The sequence below is a fragment of the Perna viridis genome, chromosome 4 (genome assembly GCF_037379345.1).
Source record: "Perna viridis isolate PV_CMFRI_1.1 ecotype Kerala chromosome 4, ASM3737934v1, whole genome shotgun sequence".
NCBI classification, from domain to species: Eukaryota; Metazoa; Mollusca; class Bivalvia; order Mytilida; family Mytilidae; genus Perna; species Perna viridis.
Genome location: NC_142448.1, coordinates 46,858,684 through 46,875,910, shown reverse-complemented (window position 1 = coordinate 46,875,910; position 17,227 = coordinate 46,858,684). Strand labels below are relative to the sequence as shown.

At 31.6% G+C, this 17,227-nt stretch overlaps 1 protein-coding gene across 7 annotated transcripts in view; it reads left to right on the top strand.

Moving 5' to 3' along the window:
• Positions 1–17,227, top strand: part of LOC148620302 (tubulin-specific chaperone D-like) — a 92,323-nt gene that overhangs the window by 32,528 nt on the left and 42,568 nt on the right. For all 7 annotated transcript variants that reach the window (XR_015921774.1, XR_015921775.1, XM_088581064.1 and 4 more), the window contains exons 13-22: positions 5,479–5,635; positions 7,692–7,779; positions 8,033–8,199; positions 9,004–9,077; positions 11,163–11,280; positions 12,066–12,126; positions 12,289–12,343; positions 12,660–12,722; positions 13,433–13,494; positions 14,579–14,660. Coding sequence is in view for 5 of the 7 variants with exons in the window: in XM_088581064.1 (XP_088437190.1) it covers positions 5,479–5,635; positions 7,692–7,779; positions 8,033–8,199; positions 9,004–9,077; positions 11,163–11,280; positions 12,066–12,126; positions 12,289–12,343; positions 12,660–12,722; positions 13,433–13,494; positions 14,579–14,660 (927 nt within the window). In the remaining 2 variants the exon portion in view is untranslated. The remainder of the gene's footprint in view (positions 1–5,478; positions 5,636–7,691; positions 7,780–8,032; positions 8,200–9,003; positions 9,078–11,162; positions 11,281–12,065; positions 12,127–12,288; positions 12,344–12,659; positions 12,723–13,432; positions 13,495–14,578; positions 14,661–17,227) is intronic.

Below are 17,227 nucleotides of genomic sequence, written 5' to 3'. Positions count from 1 at the left end.
ATGTACCTTATAATCAGGTAAATTTCCAATGTTTAGGTAAAGGATTATTGATAGGAGAATGATAATTGCTGCAAACTAGCGGAACTATAAAGCGACTCATGAGTAATGTATCTTATGTATCTTAGTATCACCCAGCATTATCTTTAATGATACAATGAAAATAAAAAGAACAATTGAAGATAATAACATAATGTAAATTGGAAAGTAAAGCCGATTTTACATCAAGCATTTTAAGTTTAGTAACTTGTAGGAGTTTGCCTTGCAAGACCCAAGATTGGTGGTTCTGTCTTTTGAATCACGCAGTAGTAAATTCGGAGGGGACGGAGGGAACAATCGCGCCTGTTTTTTGTTGTTGTTGTTGTTGTTTGTGTATTATTTTTGTTTTTTTTTTTTGGAAAAACGTATATTTTAGTACGAAAACTTGATTTTCCACCAGTTTTGACCCCCCCACCCAAATTGTTTGACATGCTCCACTCGGCATTAATGCCATTTTACCCAAACCCTGAAATATTCGCTCTGCTCTTGTTAAAAATGTTTATTAGATACAAAGTGGATCAAATTTGTTAAATCAACTTTTAATGAAGTTGGTCTGACTTTCATTTTCTCAGATTATCTACATGTAAGCTCTTTATGGCTGAAGACTCATGCCAAACAGATATTAAAAGACCAATTCGTTCAAAAGTGGTATGCTGAACTTACTAATACATCGAGAGGGCAATTTTATCTTAAGTTTAAAAATGAGTTCGTGTTGGAACCATATTTACTTCGCCTAAACCCTACTCAAAGATTATATATTACAAAACTTCGATTATCAAACATTAAATTCCCCGTAGAGACAGGACGATGGAGGAATGTCCAAAGAGACAATCGAATATGCACTAAATGTAATTCCGGAGAGGTTGGCAGTGAATTTCATTATCTATTTATTTGCCAGTACCCTGATATACTTGAAAAACAGTTGAAGCACATTCCTCGATATTATATCAACAATCCCAGTGAAACTAAAATGATTGGTTTATTAAAATATTGTCATAACAAACTTCTTATTAATTTAGCATCTTTTGTTAAACAAATATGTCCATTATTTTAAACCTGTCAACTCACTATCCCCTATGTTTTTGAATTCATTAATTGTAATTCTATGTATATTGTATTGTCTTTATATATTTGATTAGTATTGTATAACATGCTTATGTTGCACTGTAATGTGCCTGAGTTTCAAAATAAAATCTTGAAATCTTGAAAAATGTAAACAACTTCATAAAAATCTTAAATTTGGTCACTGCAATAGATTTTAAGAATTCAAGCAAAAATTCTTTATTTTCACCATATTTTGAAAGCACACATTCTGTTTATTTTTGTCAATGCATGTATCTACATGTACATAGATGTTTTATACATGCTGTATAATTGTCTATGTATACATTGTAAGTACCAATATCTTCTTTACAATTGGCTCTTTCACTCAATTTCTCCTCACATTTTATCTTATTATAAGCACAGAGATAAAAAATAAAAATGAATCACTTTCAATATTATGCATTTATCAAATTGGGATTACATTTTTACATATAATGTTCAGATTTGTAAGGTTTTCTCTGCCTGTTTTATGACTTAAACTTGAACTACTAACTTGAGCAAAATAGTATTAAACTTGATAATATTTTGCCAGTTTCAATAAAACAATTGAAAAATTCATTCCTCAAGAATTCTACATGCCATTTCAATCTTTTTACTGAACATTTATTCATTCCTCATGCATTCTACATGCTACTTCACATCCTGTACTACAAATGAATTCTTTCCTCATGCATTCTATATGCCATTTCATACTTTGTACGGCACAGAAATTCATTCCTCAAGCATTCTATGAACAATAAAATTCTTATAACTGCTTATAATTTATCACTTAATACATTTTACATGGAACTATATACCTTTTACTGCACAGAAATTCATTCCTCATGCATTCAACATGCAATTTTATACTCTCTACTGCACATTAATTCATTCCTCAGGCATTCTACATGCTATTTCTTACCTTGTACTGCACAGAAATTCATTCCTCATGCATTGAACATGCAATTGTTTACTCTCTATTGCACATAAATTCATTCCTTAGGCATTCTACATGCAATTTCATACTTGGTACTGCAAATAAATTCATTCCTCATGCATTGAACATGAAATTTTTACTCTCTACTGTACATAAATTCATTCCTCAGACGTTCTACATGCAGTTATGCAGTTTCATACTTAATACTGCACATAAATTCATTCCTCATGCATTGAACATGCAATTTTTTACTCTCTACTGCACATAAATTTATTCCGCATGCATTGAACATGCAATTTTTTACTCTCTACCGCACAGAAATTCATTCCTCAAGCATTCTACAAGCAATTTTTTACTCTCAACTGCACATAAATCATTCCTCAGGCATTCCACATGCAGTTTCATACATATTACTGCACATAAATTCATTCGTCATGCATTCTACATGCCACTTTATACCCTGTACTGCACATAAATTCATTCCTCATGCATTCAACATGCAATTTTTCACTCTCAACTGCACATAAATTCATTCCTCAGGCATTCTACATGCACTTTCATACTTAGTACTGCACATAAATTCATTCCTCATGCATTCTACATGCCATTTCTTACCTTGTACTGCACAGAAATTCATTCCTCATGCATTCAACATGCAATTTTGTACTCTCTACTGCACATAAATTAATTCCTCAAGCATTCTACATGCACTTTTTTACTCTCTATTGCACATAATTTCATTCCTTAGGCATTCTACATGCCACTTCATACCCTGTACTGCACAGTAATTCAACTCTCATGTATTCAACATGCAATTTTTTACTCTTTACTGCACATAAATTCATTCCTCAGGCATTCTTCATGCAATTTCATACTTAGTACTGCACATTAATTCATTCGTCATGTATTCTACATGCCACTTCATACCCTGTACTGCACAGAAATTCATTCCTCATGCATTGAACATGCATTTTTTTACTCTCTACTACACATAAATCCATTCCTCAAGCATTCTACATGCAATTTCATACTTAGTTTGCACATCAATTCATTTCTTAGGCATTCTACATACCATTTCATACCCTGTACTGCACAGAAATTCATTCTTCATGCATTCAACATGCAATATTTTACTCTCTGCTGCACATAAATTCATTCCTCGAGCATTATACATGCACTTTTATGCATGGAGTTGTATGTAGAATGCTTGAGGAATCAATTTCATTTAATATGTACAAAGTATCAAATAATTCAGATAAACAGTTCAAATTCATGTCAAATCAGGCAGTAGGATGATAAAATGAATAACGCAATTTAGGATTTTAATGACTTTTCTAAGAGGCTGATGTGAAATGCCTTTTTAACCTTCACTCTGTTTATAAAAACAATTATACATATTTTCAGCACATAGCAATTGCTAGATTTTGTCCAATTTTGAACACATTTGAATCAAAAACAAAAAAAATGGCATCAAATTTTATATGTCGTACAATCATTCACTATGAAATAAATATCATTCTGACACTCAAGTATAATTTTGACCATAAAACTGACATTTCTTTCTTCAATGGATAATTGAAAATAAGAAGTCAGATTTTTTCCCACATTTTTCAGCAGGTGATGAGAAATACTTATTCATTCTTTATTTTGTAAATTAAGAAAATTATAAATACTTTAGGCACATAACATTGGCTAAAATTTCTATAAAAAGGGGGTCAGTACATTTTGCCAACCCACCACTGGAGATAAAATGACCAATTATAAATGTCAATTATTGAAATTGTGACATTAAGTGGCTATAGTCTGCATGGATACAAAAAAGCAAAATTATTGCTTTGTTAACACAGTAAATGGTCACAGAGAACATACAAGACAGTTAGCAATACATGTAGTTACAGGTAAATGTACAATTTGACACTATATTTCTATGATTCAACCCGTATTTGAAATTTCCTGAGCTATAGCCCAATAGAATGCATGATTTCAATTTTGACCCGAGGCCAAGTAAAGAGTATGAGCAAAAATAATACTATAAATCGATAACTACAGTATACAAACATCACCTGCAGCTATCATCCCATACGTTGGTACATTAGAATAGATGCAAGATTACGTCCTATAGAGTTGTTTTCTTCTTCCTTTTCTCGAACAACGAGCAAACAGCTGACAGAAAATTTTCAAGCTTCTCGCCAACGTCGTTTTCCATATAAGGTAAAAAGCTCCGCCCACGACTAATGATATGCACATTCACAAAATGACATATTTTCACCTTTAAATAGAGTTTTCTTTAATCTAACACGCAATATTAAAAAAGAGTACATTTATTTCTACCATATGCAATCAAAACCAATGCTATAAAGAACCGTAAAATATTGAAAAGACACCATTTTATGAACAAAGCGAGGGTAATGGCGTGGCTGTTTCTATGGTTACTAACTGACGTCATGACAGAGTTGTCTCCCCCTTACAAAACATACACGAGAGTACCTTAACATCCTTGCTTAACTGTTTATACTGATTAACTTGTTGTAATCAAATTCCAATGACAATGTTCCGTCTAGTTGATGTCCTGATAAAACAAATTACCAGTATTTACATCATGCCTTATCATTTTTAAGAATTTTGAAAGAAATTTTTTCTGGTGATCTAATTGACATGTCTATTTGTGCTAGTACTACTGACTTGTTTACTCATTTCCAACAGTTATTTTCAGTTGGCCCATTCAGTTATTGTATGTTAAAAAAAAATTTATATTTTCTTAGAATTTAATTACCAGTTCAAAATTATGCAAATTTTATAATAGATACACTGTAATCTGGACTATTTGTTCCTGAATGCCTAATTGTATGTACAATCTAAACCTACAGAAGGGGAGTATGTTTTCAAAAAAGGAAAAAAAATAGCATATCAAATGATATGGGCGAAAATTACCATGCAACAATGATTTCAGTAATGAAATTAAATAATTAAAATACAACCATCCTCATACATGTATAGTAGGATTTAATAATAAAAAAAAGAAACCCCTCATTGGGAAGTTAACAAAATTATACAAAACCAACTGTAATACATGTATTCACACAATCCAGCAAATGTCAAATACAAAACAATAACAAATATAGACACATGGACTTCATTAACATAATTTTGACTAGACACACAACCTGGACTTCATTAATACAATTCTGACTAGACACACAACCTGGACTTCATTAACACAATTCTGACCAGACACACAACCTGGACTTCATTAACACAATTCTGACTAGACACACAATCTGGACTTCATTAACACAATTCTGATTAGACACACAACATGGACTTCATTAACATAATTCTGACTAGAGACACAACCTAGCTTCATTAACATAATTCTGACTGAAATACAGTACAGAAACATAATTACATGATTGTACTTTCAGTTGTACCAGTTGTATTAAAAGCATTAGACTATGATGAGAGAAGAGGGAATTTCTCTGTTGGGGCCCATGTCAGAGATGCTGCATGTTATGTATGCTGGGCATTTGCTAGGGCATATGATCCACTGGAGATAGCCCCTTATGTTAATGATGTTGCCAAGTAAGTCTTGTAAATGAGGAAAACCACAGTTCAAACAATGATTAAAAACTGAAGTGATCTGCAATTTTATGATATTAAATTTTTGAAGATACAATGCTGGAAGTTGATATGTTTTTGTTTTGAAAAAATGGTCTTTTGATTGGTGATTTCAGCTTTCTGTATCTTATATTGTATTTTTTTTTATCAGGCAACTTCACACTTTTGTTGACAAGTTGTGTCTTACTAACTGTGACTTTACTAATAACAACACCAGTTTTGAGTATTTTGGCTGAAAGTAACACATCTTGCTCAGTCACACTTAGTGGAGTAGTGATGATACTTTTTATTTTGGTTCTTAAATTAGTTTATACTGCAACCATTCTATTTAAGCAGTCAAAATGCATTGACCATATATTTACAAGTAAAATACAGTCATTTACTTAGTATAACTTTATTGTGATGCATGAAGTTGCCAGGATGTCACTGGTTTTGAATAGGAAAAAGTTTTTCTTGCTTAAAACCTCATTTTCTTTTCTTTTTTTTTGTTACAGTATATAAAAGAGTGCACTGACTTGACAAAAACTTTGATACACAAATTTGGCTTAAACTAGTGTAAATGCTTGGCACAGCCTTACATTTTTCTGCAGTTCTAAGCCTCATCTGTTTATCAGTTTTATTATGTCAAGTCAGTGTACTTTTTTAACTACCTCTATATTTCAAACATTTTTATATGTCATTTTATAGCAGTGTTTGTTGTTATTGTTTGACCCCTAACATTAACTGGAGTTTCTAGGAAATTGTGACACTAGCTCTTATACCACAATAGGAAGGTTCAGGTTTTGACTATAGCTGTTTATGGACGCAAACATACATTTTGTTAAATTTTATATTTCTTATTTCCAGACTAATTTTGATTTTGTTTAATATGTAGTTTTAAATTATTGCGCTTCTTTGATATGCTGAATCTGACTATGTATTCTGAATTTTGATTTTAGGGCCCAATTTTAAACTTGTTTTAATTTATGGTCAACAATTAAACATTCATTTTTTGTATTCATAAAAAAACATATATTTATGGTATTCTTCAATATGCTGAATCTAATGTTCAGGTACAGTCCCTGAACCGATCTGCGCAATGGTTTGATAGATTGATGACCATTGACTGATTGATCACTGACAGATCAATTGACCAATCTGATTGCAATTTTGTTATGTAAAATGACAAATGATTTGTTAAAAATAAAACAAATGTAAAATAAAAGTACAAATTGATGTTCAAATTTATTGCATTTTGTAAATATGTGTAAAATTGACAAAGAAAACAACGGAAACCGTAAAATATATTGACCACTCTGTGGTCATATGATGCAATCAACGGTTTGATAGATTGGTTTGACGGATCGATGACTGATCGGAAATTGACCAGTAATCAATGACCGATCGCAATTTATGTTGCACAGATAAGTTCAGGTACTGTAGAATGGTACTATTTCTCTTTATTTTAGGTTGGCCTTTTGTGTACCCTACATGAGTAAACACTTTTCTTTATTCCAGACTTTAAAGTTATTTTATTCGTTGAAAATTGCATCTTCTTTTTGAAAATCATTTTATAATTTTTTTGAATTTTTTAAATTTGTGTGCCATTCACAGAAAAATGGGAGCTTTGACCCCAAATATTATCTGCTTCAAATAGGAAAAGAGTTTTACTATGACTTTGCTCACATTTTAAGTAAGGAGAAAAAAGATATAACTGAAAAAAGTCAGTTTATGGCCCTGTGATTGTTTTAAAGGGTTGAATACTTTTTTTTGCAATTTAGTATATCACTTCAATTTCATGTCTAACAGTCTCTCAAACATGTAATCTAAGAGTTTTAATCGCATCAATTTATTGTCAAAAATTTGTCTTGATCACAAAATTAGCCAAAATGAATCTAGCAAAAATCAGGTGGTTTACACTTTTATAATCAAAAAAAGGATAATGTGGTAATCATTGAGAGCTGAAAACAACATTTGACCAACATGAATTTTTATTAGCTCTATAATAGTTCTATTATGTTAATTGAATGGAATTTTTCAGTGCCCTTGTGAAAGCCTGTATCTTTGACAGAGAAGTCAATGTTAGAAGGGCTGCCTCAGCAGCATTCCAGGAAAATGTTGGTAGACAGGTATGTTATATTTTGATGTACCATAAGTAATGAGAAAATTGATGATTTGAGTATTCTATACATATTTAATAAATAGTGGTTGCTTTATATTTTGGCTGTTCATGTTCAAGGCTATTGATATGAATGGTATTTGAAGCTACAAATGATTACTATTCTGGTACTTATTCATGTTTTTTCTGCATTGTGATTATTTCTTTCTTGTAATATATTTTGAAAATGAACGAAGAAAAAATATTCTTTAATTAAATTTCAGGGTACATTTCCTCATGGTATAGACATTCTGACTACTGCTGATTATTTTGCTGTAGGAAACAGAAACTATTGTTATTTAGACCTTAGTGTCTTTGTATCCAAGTTTCCAGAATACACTAAGTCTATGATTGATCACCTTGTTGACATAAAAATAGGTCATTGGGATATGTAAGTTATACATGGAATGTTAAAAACATTAATTGTTACACTGTAAGAGATAAATATGTAATGGGAATTTTGTTCAAGGATACCTATTTTTGTGATTTGTTAAAATTTTGTTTGTTTGTGGGGTTTTGAAAGCATGAATTCTGGGGGCATTTATTGCAATCTATTATAGAAACTATTCTCTTTTTGAGGAATTTGAATTTGTGGTTACCTGAACCATGAAAATCAATAATTTGTACCACACAAAAATAGTTATTCCACAGTATGGCCATTGTACATTGTCTCTTCATAATACAGTTCCTAAAACCAAACTCTGCCATTAGTTTACTGATAACTGATCTGACCGCAGTTTTGTTTATATGATTTATTCATGTAAATTTCAGAATTATCATTGAAATGAATCTTCTTTAATGCAGTTGTATTTATGTTTTGAATTTAAAATATCAAATTTACATTAAAAAAGCAAATATAAAAGAAGAGTAATTTAATTTATGACTTAGCCTATATTATTTAATAAAGTCTATATTATTTAATAAAGTGGTATACAATGGAAGAAATGAAGTAAACTATTCAGTAAATAAATGAAACCCATAACTAGTTTCATGGTGTAAAATGGAAACAATCACACCAGCAGTTCTATGGATGGGTTTGATGGATCAATGACTGATCAGAAACAGATTGATGACAGATTGATTCAGATACAGTATTACTACACTTAATTGATTAGATGATGATCCAGGATGCTTCACTCTGTGAAAGCAATTATTTGAGCTTTGTTATGATTATTTTACTTAAATTTTTATTCAGTGCCATTCGAGAGCTATCTGCCAAAGGTCTACATAACTTAACAGCTTGCAGTCCAGAGTATATGGCAAAAGAAGGTAATAAGATATAGAAAATTATAGTGCTCTGATTTGATATGAAACTGTTATACAAATGAGGCTTAGAACCACAGTGTGAGGCTTTGCTAAGCATTTTATCAGGTTCAGGGGAATTATTTTTATATCAAAGTTTTTGTAAAGTAAATGCTGTATTATTTTTTTACTGCTACAATAGCATCTTTTATTTGAAGTTGGTGACATCCAGGCAACTTCCTTGGGGACATACATTTGTACATGTACAAATATATGTTCCCAAGGAAGTTGCTTTATTATATTTACATGAGTGATGGCAGTAAATGCTCAAAATTTCATTATAGACAATGCAAATTTTATTTTTTCTATATGGTTGATGGAAATAAAAAGGACTGCACTTGATGGGGACAGTATTTTCTGTAAGGGTTATTCCATTGAAAAGTAGGTAGCAGGGTCGGAAGGCAATTTTCTACTACTCCCACAACCAAGGGGAATGCATTTATATCAGAATAACAACCAACAGGGTCTCCATTAGGAGGAGGATAAGAACCACAAGGAATTATATTTATCAGAATGTATTACAATCAATAGGATTGGGAATTTTTTTTCATTCTTTTCATGCACTGCATTTTTTTTAATAACAGTTTAAACAATTAATCAAATTCTTTAAGAATCAACGAATTGGAAAATCAATAACTTACAAATTAATCTCAAAAGTCCACTTTTCAGAGCAGTTTCAGGAATGCAAATGTAAGATAAAAATTAGATTAATATGCTCCCATAAGATTTTAAACACCCCAAACTGATAGAAGTTCTGTTTTTACCCTCATTTCAAAGTGTGGCCTGCCTGTGAAATGAGAACTTGATCCATGTTTCAAAACAGCCCGCTGTTCTCCCAGGAAAAGGTTGTTAGCACCACAAGTAATATACAAGCTAAGGGGTCATTCTTTAAAAAAAAAAATCATTAAAAAGTGATGTTTATTTACCCTCAGTCTTTAGGACTTTCCTCCAGGTATCAGTCTTGTTTTACATATTCCTAAGCAGGTGTACATCAAAACTTGGAAGCAATTTATAGTACTTCCAGAAACTGGATCCATGGCAGCAGAACACACACGGAAACAGTTCGCAATGAAAAGTAAACACTACATGGGATTTGTAAAGATGATAAAATCTAGTACTATCTTTAAAAAAAGATAGCTGACACATTTAATTTTTTTCTTTTTACTCCTAATTTTCTACAATCCATTCAGAAAATAACTCATGACATGCAATTTCAATTTCCGATGCAGTTTTTTTTTTTCGAGCGCCACTATGATTTGACCAATCGGGAAACAGAATTTCTATCAGGTAATTTATGTTTCCATGGAAGAGCGTCTTTCAGGTCAAAGGGTAAAAAGCAAAATTATACCAACTGTGTTGGAAAATCCAACATGCTGTTAAAAAGTCAGTGACCAAGAAAATCAATGTATTTTTATCCGCACTGTCCAACAGCGCCAAATTTTCTATAGCAGCAATAACCAATGGCCCCAAATACCACAAACAACAATAACCTACAGAAATTTTATTTCCTGTATTTGACCCTTGTACCTTGTTTTCAGTGGCCTTTAACAGCATTACTCAATATATGTCTGTATCCAGTAGAAATATCAGATTTGTAAAGGGAAAAGAATAACTGAAGTGATAAACTCTAGGCTGTAGTTACAGGTTAAAGGTTTTATAGCGTGCTTCTAATACAATTAATTGTAAATATTGCTGCTCGGGCATTAAACGCCAACAATCAATCAATCAATCAACAAGTGATTGTTTATAATTTATTGCAATACATACTGGCAAACTTCAAATTCTGAAGGACAATTTTATTGACTAGATTTCACTTGAACTTGATGTCCTTGTCATTATTTAGAGTACTCTTATGTTCCAAAGTTACAGCTACTCCACATGGATGTCATTTTGTTATGTATCTTCTATCCTTAGCCAGTATATTTATTTCAAGAATGGGGATTGCTCTGTTATAAACAAAAATGAGATAAATTGAAAATCAATTATTTGAATGAGCTATGCAGCAAGTCATAACAACATGTAAAAAACAAGTATTTTTCTCTTATTTTTCAGTACTGAAGAAATTGTTGCCCATGACAACAGGTATAGATCTATACTTACGACATGGAGCTATTTTAGCTGTAGCAGAAGTCACACATGCCCTGTCTAAAGTTGCTGAAGAGCAGGGAAAGTATGTTGGTCTCTTGATATTATTTAGATTTGTTTTGTCAGTTGCATGTAACTATTTTAGTAATAGAAGAAATCATTCTTAGTCCATCCATATATTTACCATTCATTCATAAAATTTCTGTTTTCTAACATCAAATTTATCAATAAAAGTCATATGATTATTATGATTATGATATGAATGAAAGACAATATATTGTGCTGATCAGAGATTTTACAGACTGTGTATGCAGGTCCCAGACATTGTAAAATTGTATCAAGTTTCTGAAATATCTATGCTGTAATATCAAAAGTTATTAGTCCTAAGCCTAAGTCAAAATAAAACGCTATTAAGTTACCTCATAAGAAGAGTAACAACCTCTTTATTCAATGAATGTTTTAAATATGCCTTGTAAACAAAGCTTTGTTTCCTGGTCTGTCTATATATATCTTTTACTAGCATCCTCTTCATTGTTTAGTTGGTTTTGGTAAAACTTTGAAGATTAGGCAACATTTGTAGATGTGCATGAAACAAGATAATTATCATGAGATATTTGTGGAGGGTGTAACAATGTTTTTATTTTATGAAAAGCCCATATTTTATTTTTCAATCACCATCTTCATTCCTAAATACAAGGCGTCAAATATAGCTGTGCTGGATTTGTGTACATGTACATTTTGTCTGTATTTTTTAAGCCACACTTGTGATTATTCAAGGTTGCTGTGAAGCTGGATTTCCCATGCATTTGGTGTAAAAATATGAAATCAATTTGTCGGTGACTTGCTCATTCAAATAACATCTTCTTGCAGGAAGACATCAGATTTTATTGAAAAGGATGTAGTGACTGGTATGAAAAATATTACAATCCAGGTAATACTATTTGCAGTGATTTATCTTACCATGATATATAAAAAAAAATTGATTTGAAATATTACATTAATATTATTATATTTGAGTTTATAGTATATATTGATTCCTTGTAAAATGGTGTTTTTTTTTCACATAATTTGACCTATTATGTTTTTTTTTCAGCTGAGAGAAGGAAAACTTTTTAAAGGCTTGGGAGGGGATTTTATGAGGAGAGCAGGTAAAGTTTTAACTTTTTTGTTGCATGATAATACTGCTTAAATTACTGTATTAAACAGAAATTTTACAACAGATTTATTTTTTGCTAATATTTTTATGAGGTATATAAGAACAGTAACAGAAATTAAAGTATCCACTAGAGGAAATGAGTTTTGATGCAATATTCCTACAACATTGTGTAAAGCCAACCACTATTTGGTAGTGTCTCTCATTGTAAGTAATCTGCGTTTTTTATTGTGTTAAATATTGATAAAAAAAAATGTAATCCATTTGTTTTTTTTAGAACTACTTTGATGTAATTATGTATATTCTTTCAGTGTCATGTTTGATAGAGAAGTTGTCGTTGTCCAAACTACCTTACCATGAAGACCCAGTCATAGGTGAGATTCAGTTACACAAAGTCAATTACAATGAACATGTTGAATTAAGATTTACTTATACAAAATGTTTAAAATGTGTGAAATCAGTTGTGAGATTTCCAAGAAGATATGAGAAATGTTCTACTAATCTGCAAAAGAAATTTGTTTAAAATAAACAGAAGACGAAAACACCCCCATAGAAGTATAAAGAATAAGGACTTGCCAAAGGACATGAACCTCTTCCATTATAACTCCTTAAGTTTGATAGATTATCTCTCCTTGCATGTGTATGATAATAATCAGCTTTCGTCATGTACATCTTCATATGATAATAAATCAGCTTCCCTCATGTACATCTTTGTATGATAAATAACATTCATACAATATATAAATTTTCTTCAAAATCCATTGAATAGTTAAGTAGGAGTTGCTCTGACAAGGTACATGTATGGATGGAGAGAGGGTATGGTAATGGTGATTTCAATAAATCCTAAATCTTTGTTGCATTGTTCTATTGTGTAGCATTAAATCAGAAATTTAAAGCATCCTAGGATTCATTTATTAAAATGACACTGTGAGTTTAATAGTTCATCAACAGAATAAAAACAATCTGCTATAAACCAATGTACTTAGTTGTTTCATATATTATTAATAGCTAAAATCTGGTCCACTTTTCAAAAATAAGGATGAGAGTTTAAATGAAAACTTGTTAGTACATGTATTTTTTTCAGACTTATGGCAGGAAGTCATTGATGAATGTCTTGGTGCAATTGATCCTGACAATATTTTACAGGTAAAAAAATTTTTGATGCCATTAAAGATATGATTTTAGGCTTTGCCTATGAGGGATGCAGCAATTTGTAATCAAATAACAACTTTATTAATGTTGCTCCACTATGATGTTATGGATGATGTCTGATCCTTCTGGAATATGCCAGACTTCTTAGAACACCCACTTTGTCTGCATTTTTAAACCCCAACAATCAATCAATCTTTATAAGTTAAAAAAATCACTTCCAAATTTTGAATATCATTCCTCACAGTGATTTGTAGCCATTAGTGTTTCCTATACTCTTTATGTATAGGACATTACTTATATAGATATATTCAGATGTCTTCCCAGTTTTGATTCAAGATGTTAAAACTTGTGGTCTTGTGGTATTATGCTTTCATCATCATATCATTGTCCAATGTCTGAACAATAACTTGAGTATAAGTGTATAGATCTTTATGAAATTGTACCACAAGGTGCCATACCACTAAAGATAGGCTTGATTATGGGGTTGTGACTTTAACTGTGAAGGAATGAGGGGCATCAACGTGGTCAGCAACATGTATTTTTCTGATTCATGAACCATAAGTTGAGTACTCAAATGAATTAATCTCATATCCCAAAGAATGGCTGTGATCGATTTAGGAGTCTCTGAATTGATTCATTTAGAAAAAAATGGTTAATTCTTATCCTGTGTCAAAAATCCAGTTGTATCAAGCTAGATTTGTGTGCCCAAACTTGCCCCAACTGTCCAGGGTTCAACCTCTGGTCATATCTAGGTGTGCCCTACAAAGCATTTTGTATAAGTAGTATATATGGTGAAGGGATAGTGGGCTATAAACAGATCAAGATATATTGCTATTGTAGATCATGAACTATTGTGTGAATTTATTAATATATTTTTATCAAACAAATGTGTTCTTATGGCTCATTTAGATGTAATGCACATTTTGATTCACATCAGAAGAATAAGCCTTTATGATACTGCACGATGTGAATGAGCCTTTAACATTTATTAACTGAATGGTGTTTAGAAAAAAAAACACTGATTATTGGAAACTGTGTTGTTAATGGAAGAATTGCAGTTTAAATATTTTCATTGTAGTCCGGAGCAGCAGCAGCAATACCGGCTTTCTTCACAGAGTATTACAAAGATGGTACAGGTTGTGTCAACTTAAAAAGGCAAGGTTAGTGATAAAAAGATGGTATTGGTTGAGTTGGCTGTAAGAGGCAAGGTCAGTTATAACAAAGATGGTATTGGTTGTGTCAACTGTAAAAGGCAAGGTTAGTGATAACAAAGATGGTATTGGTTGAGTCGGCTGTAAGCGGCAAGGACAGTTATAACAAAGATGATATTTGCTTAATTCAATATTAAGCCAACATTGCCACTCTCCTTTTAGTCAAAAGAACCTTCCCACCCATCTAATTTTCAAATACTTAATAAAAGAATGTAGATGGACCATCTTTAATCCCCTATCTTCGATGTCTGCTATTACTGTTTTATGCTTTATCTTTTCTATTTTTATAAAACTGTAAAACATTCTATCTAAGTTATTAATCAAAGATTGATTTATATTAGGCAATGCAGTAAATAAATGTAAAAGCTTTGGAAGTCTTAGATTTTTTATTACAGTGATTTTACCCTGAAATGTTAGCTTTCTATGTTGTCAGCTTTTCATTACCTTGTAATTCTCTTATTTTTCTATTAAAGTTTAATAATACCATAGAGCTTAAATCTAATGAATAATAAGATAAAATTTGAAAGCTATAACTAACTACCCATCACACTTTCGTCTTCGAGGTGTTCTTTTTTAGCCCAAATAAAAATCATTAAAACATTTAGTAATTCTCTTAAAAGTGAAACTCTACCATCTAGTAATAAAAATGTATTACAGTCGACTCCACTTAATCGCATATCGCTTTATTGCATATTTCGGTTATTAGCATAATTTTCTCCTGCACAAAACCATTTCCTATTATTCTATTAGGGAAAAAAATGCTTATTTGCATAGGCCTTGGAGGTGCATTTCGGTTTATTGCATAGAGAATTTTGCCTCGTCCAGGTAAAGACAGGTTTTCCCAAATTCTATTTTAAGCCTTCGTGTCATAAATATGTCAATCATATTTATTGTTGTAAAAACTAGATTATCATCAATCAGGAGGTGTTAATAATGGATTATAAAAATAATGGACATAAAAGACAATATAAATGATTTCTAATTACATTAAAATAAACAAGCACCTAGGTGAACAATGACTTCTGACAACATGCCGAACATCACCTTATGATGCGGCTTGAGGTTCGGCTTGGGGTATTTTTTGTCCCTATTTAAATTCTTCCGACTACAAATGATTATCAATGTAAATTTAATTTTATTTAATGAGCTGAACAGTTTTGAGTGAGCTTGGGTTACTAGGCATAAATATCATACGAAAATTAAAAGTCATTCATTCAGTCTAATGAAATTCAACTACCCTAAGGTGCCCCATACTATCCACACTTCATAGGAATATTCCGAGGTCAATGACGTGTATAATACACAACTATCAGTGTACAATGAACAGAGGAATAGAAACACATGGACCATTTCAAAAGCCCACAAACTGCAAACATTGATGAATATTACACTGAATCCTGGCTGAAATATGAAATATGGGATTTTCTTTCGTAGAAAGGTCAGGAAATTACTTGACTATTTATAGATGAGAAACACATGGTTTTACTTATAAATACACACAACGTAAAGAAGGTCAATAAACAAGACAAACACAATATATATTATTATTTATTGATAAAAGAACAATACAATGAGAAGGTCTATAACAATTAAATACCAGATCAGAAATGTTGAACAGTGATATCCCTGGTTGATCCACAGTATCGTCGTCTTACCTGAACTCACACTTCCGGTAAAATCGTAATTTCGGTTATAAGAATAGCCTGGTTATTTGCATAATTTTTACTGGCAAATAGGCTATGCAATTAAGCGGAATCCACTGTATATGCATATTGGCTTACTGTGGGTTAACTGTCAGCCACATGTACTCATTTTATACTAGATATTAAAAAACATGGCCGCCATTACTAAAAATAGAACATAAGGGATTTTTGCATACATCTCCAAAACTGTTAGGTTTAGCCGAATTCTGACATGGATAAAAGTATTCAGCATGAGATCTATCTGTGGTCAAATTTTAGCGAAAATCTGTTGACCCATGTTGGAGTTATTGCCCTTTTTGGATGTTTTTTGCTGTTTTTGATGTTATTACTTTAAAAAATCTTCTCAAAAACTACTGTACAGAATTCAATGAAAGTTATTACAAAATGACCATTTGGATTTTTGATTGTTAAAAAAACGTGGGCGCCTTTACTAAAATAGAACATAGGGGTCGCACAGTAGTTTTTTGCATATATCTCCATAGCCGTTAGGTTTGGCAAATATCTTTCAATTGCTGAAATATCCTTTTTATCAGGCCTACAAAAGTCTCCAGGGATCAAAGTTGTCAGACGACTCCATGTAAGGGTTATTGCCCTTGAGAGGTGAAAAATTACTTCTTATTTTAAAGTTTCCAGTCTATATCTTGAAAACTATGATAGATAGAATGAAACTTTCACTTGCTGAAATGATTCTTATTATAAGGCCTATAAAAGTCTCCAGGGGTCAAAGTTGTCAGATAACTCCATGTAAGAGTTATTGCCCTTGAAAGGCAAACAATTACGTTTTTTGAACTTATCAGACAATATCTTGAAAAT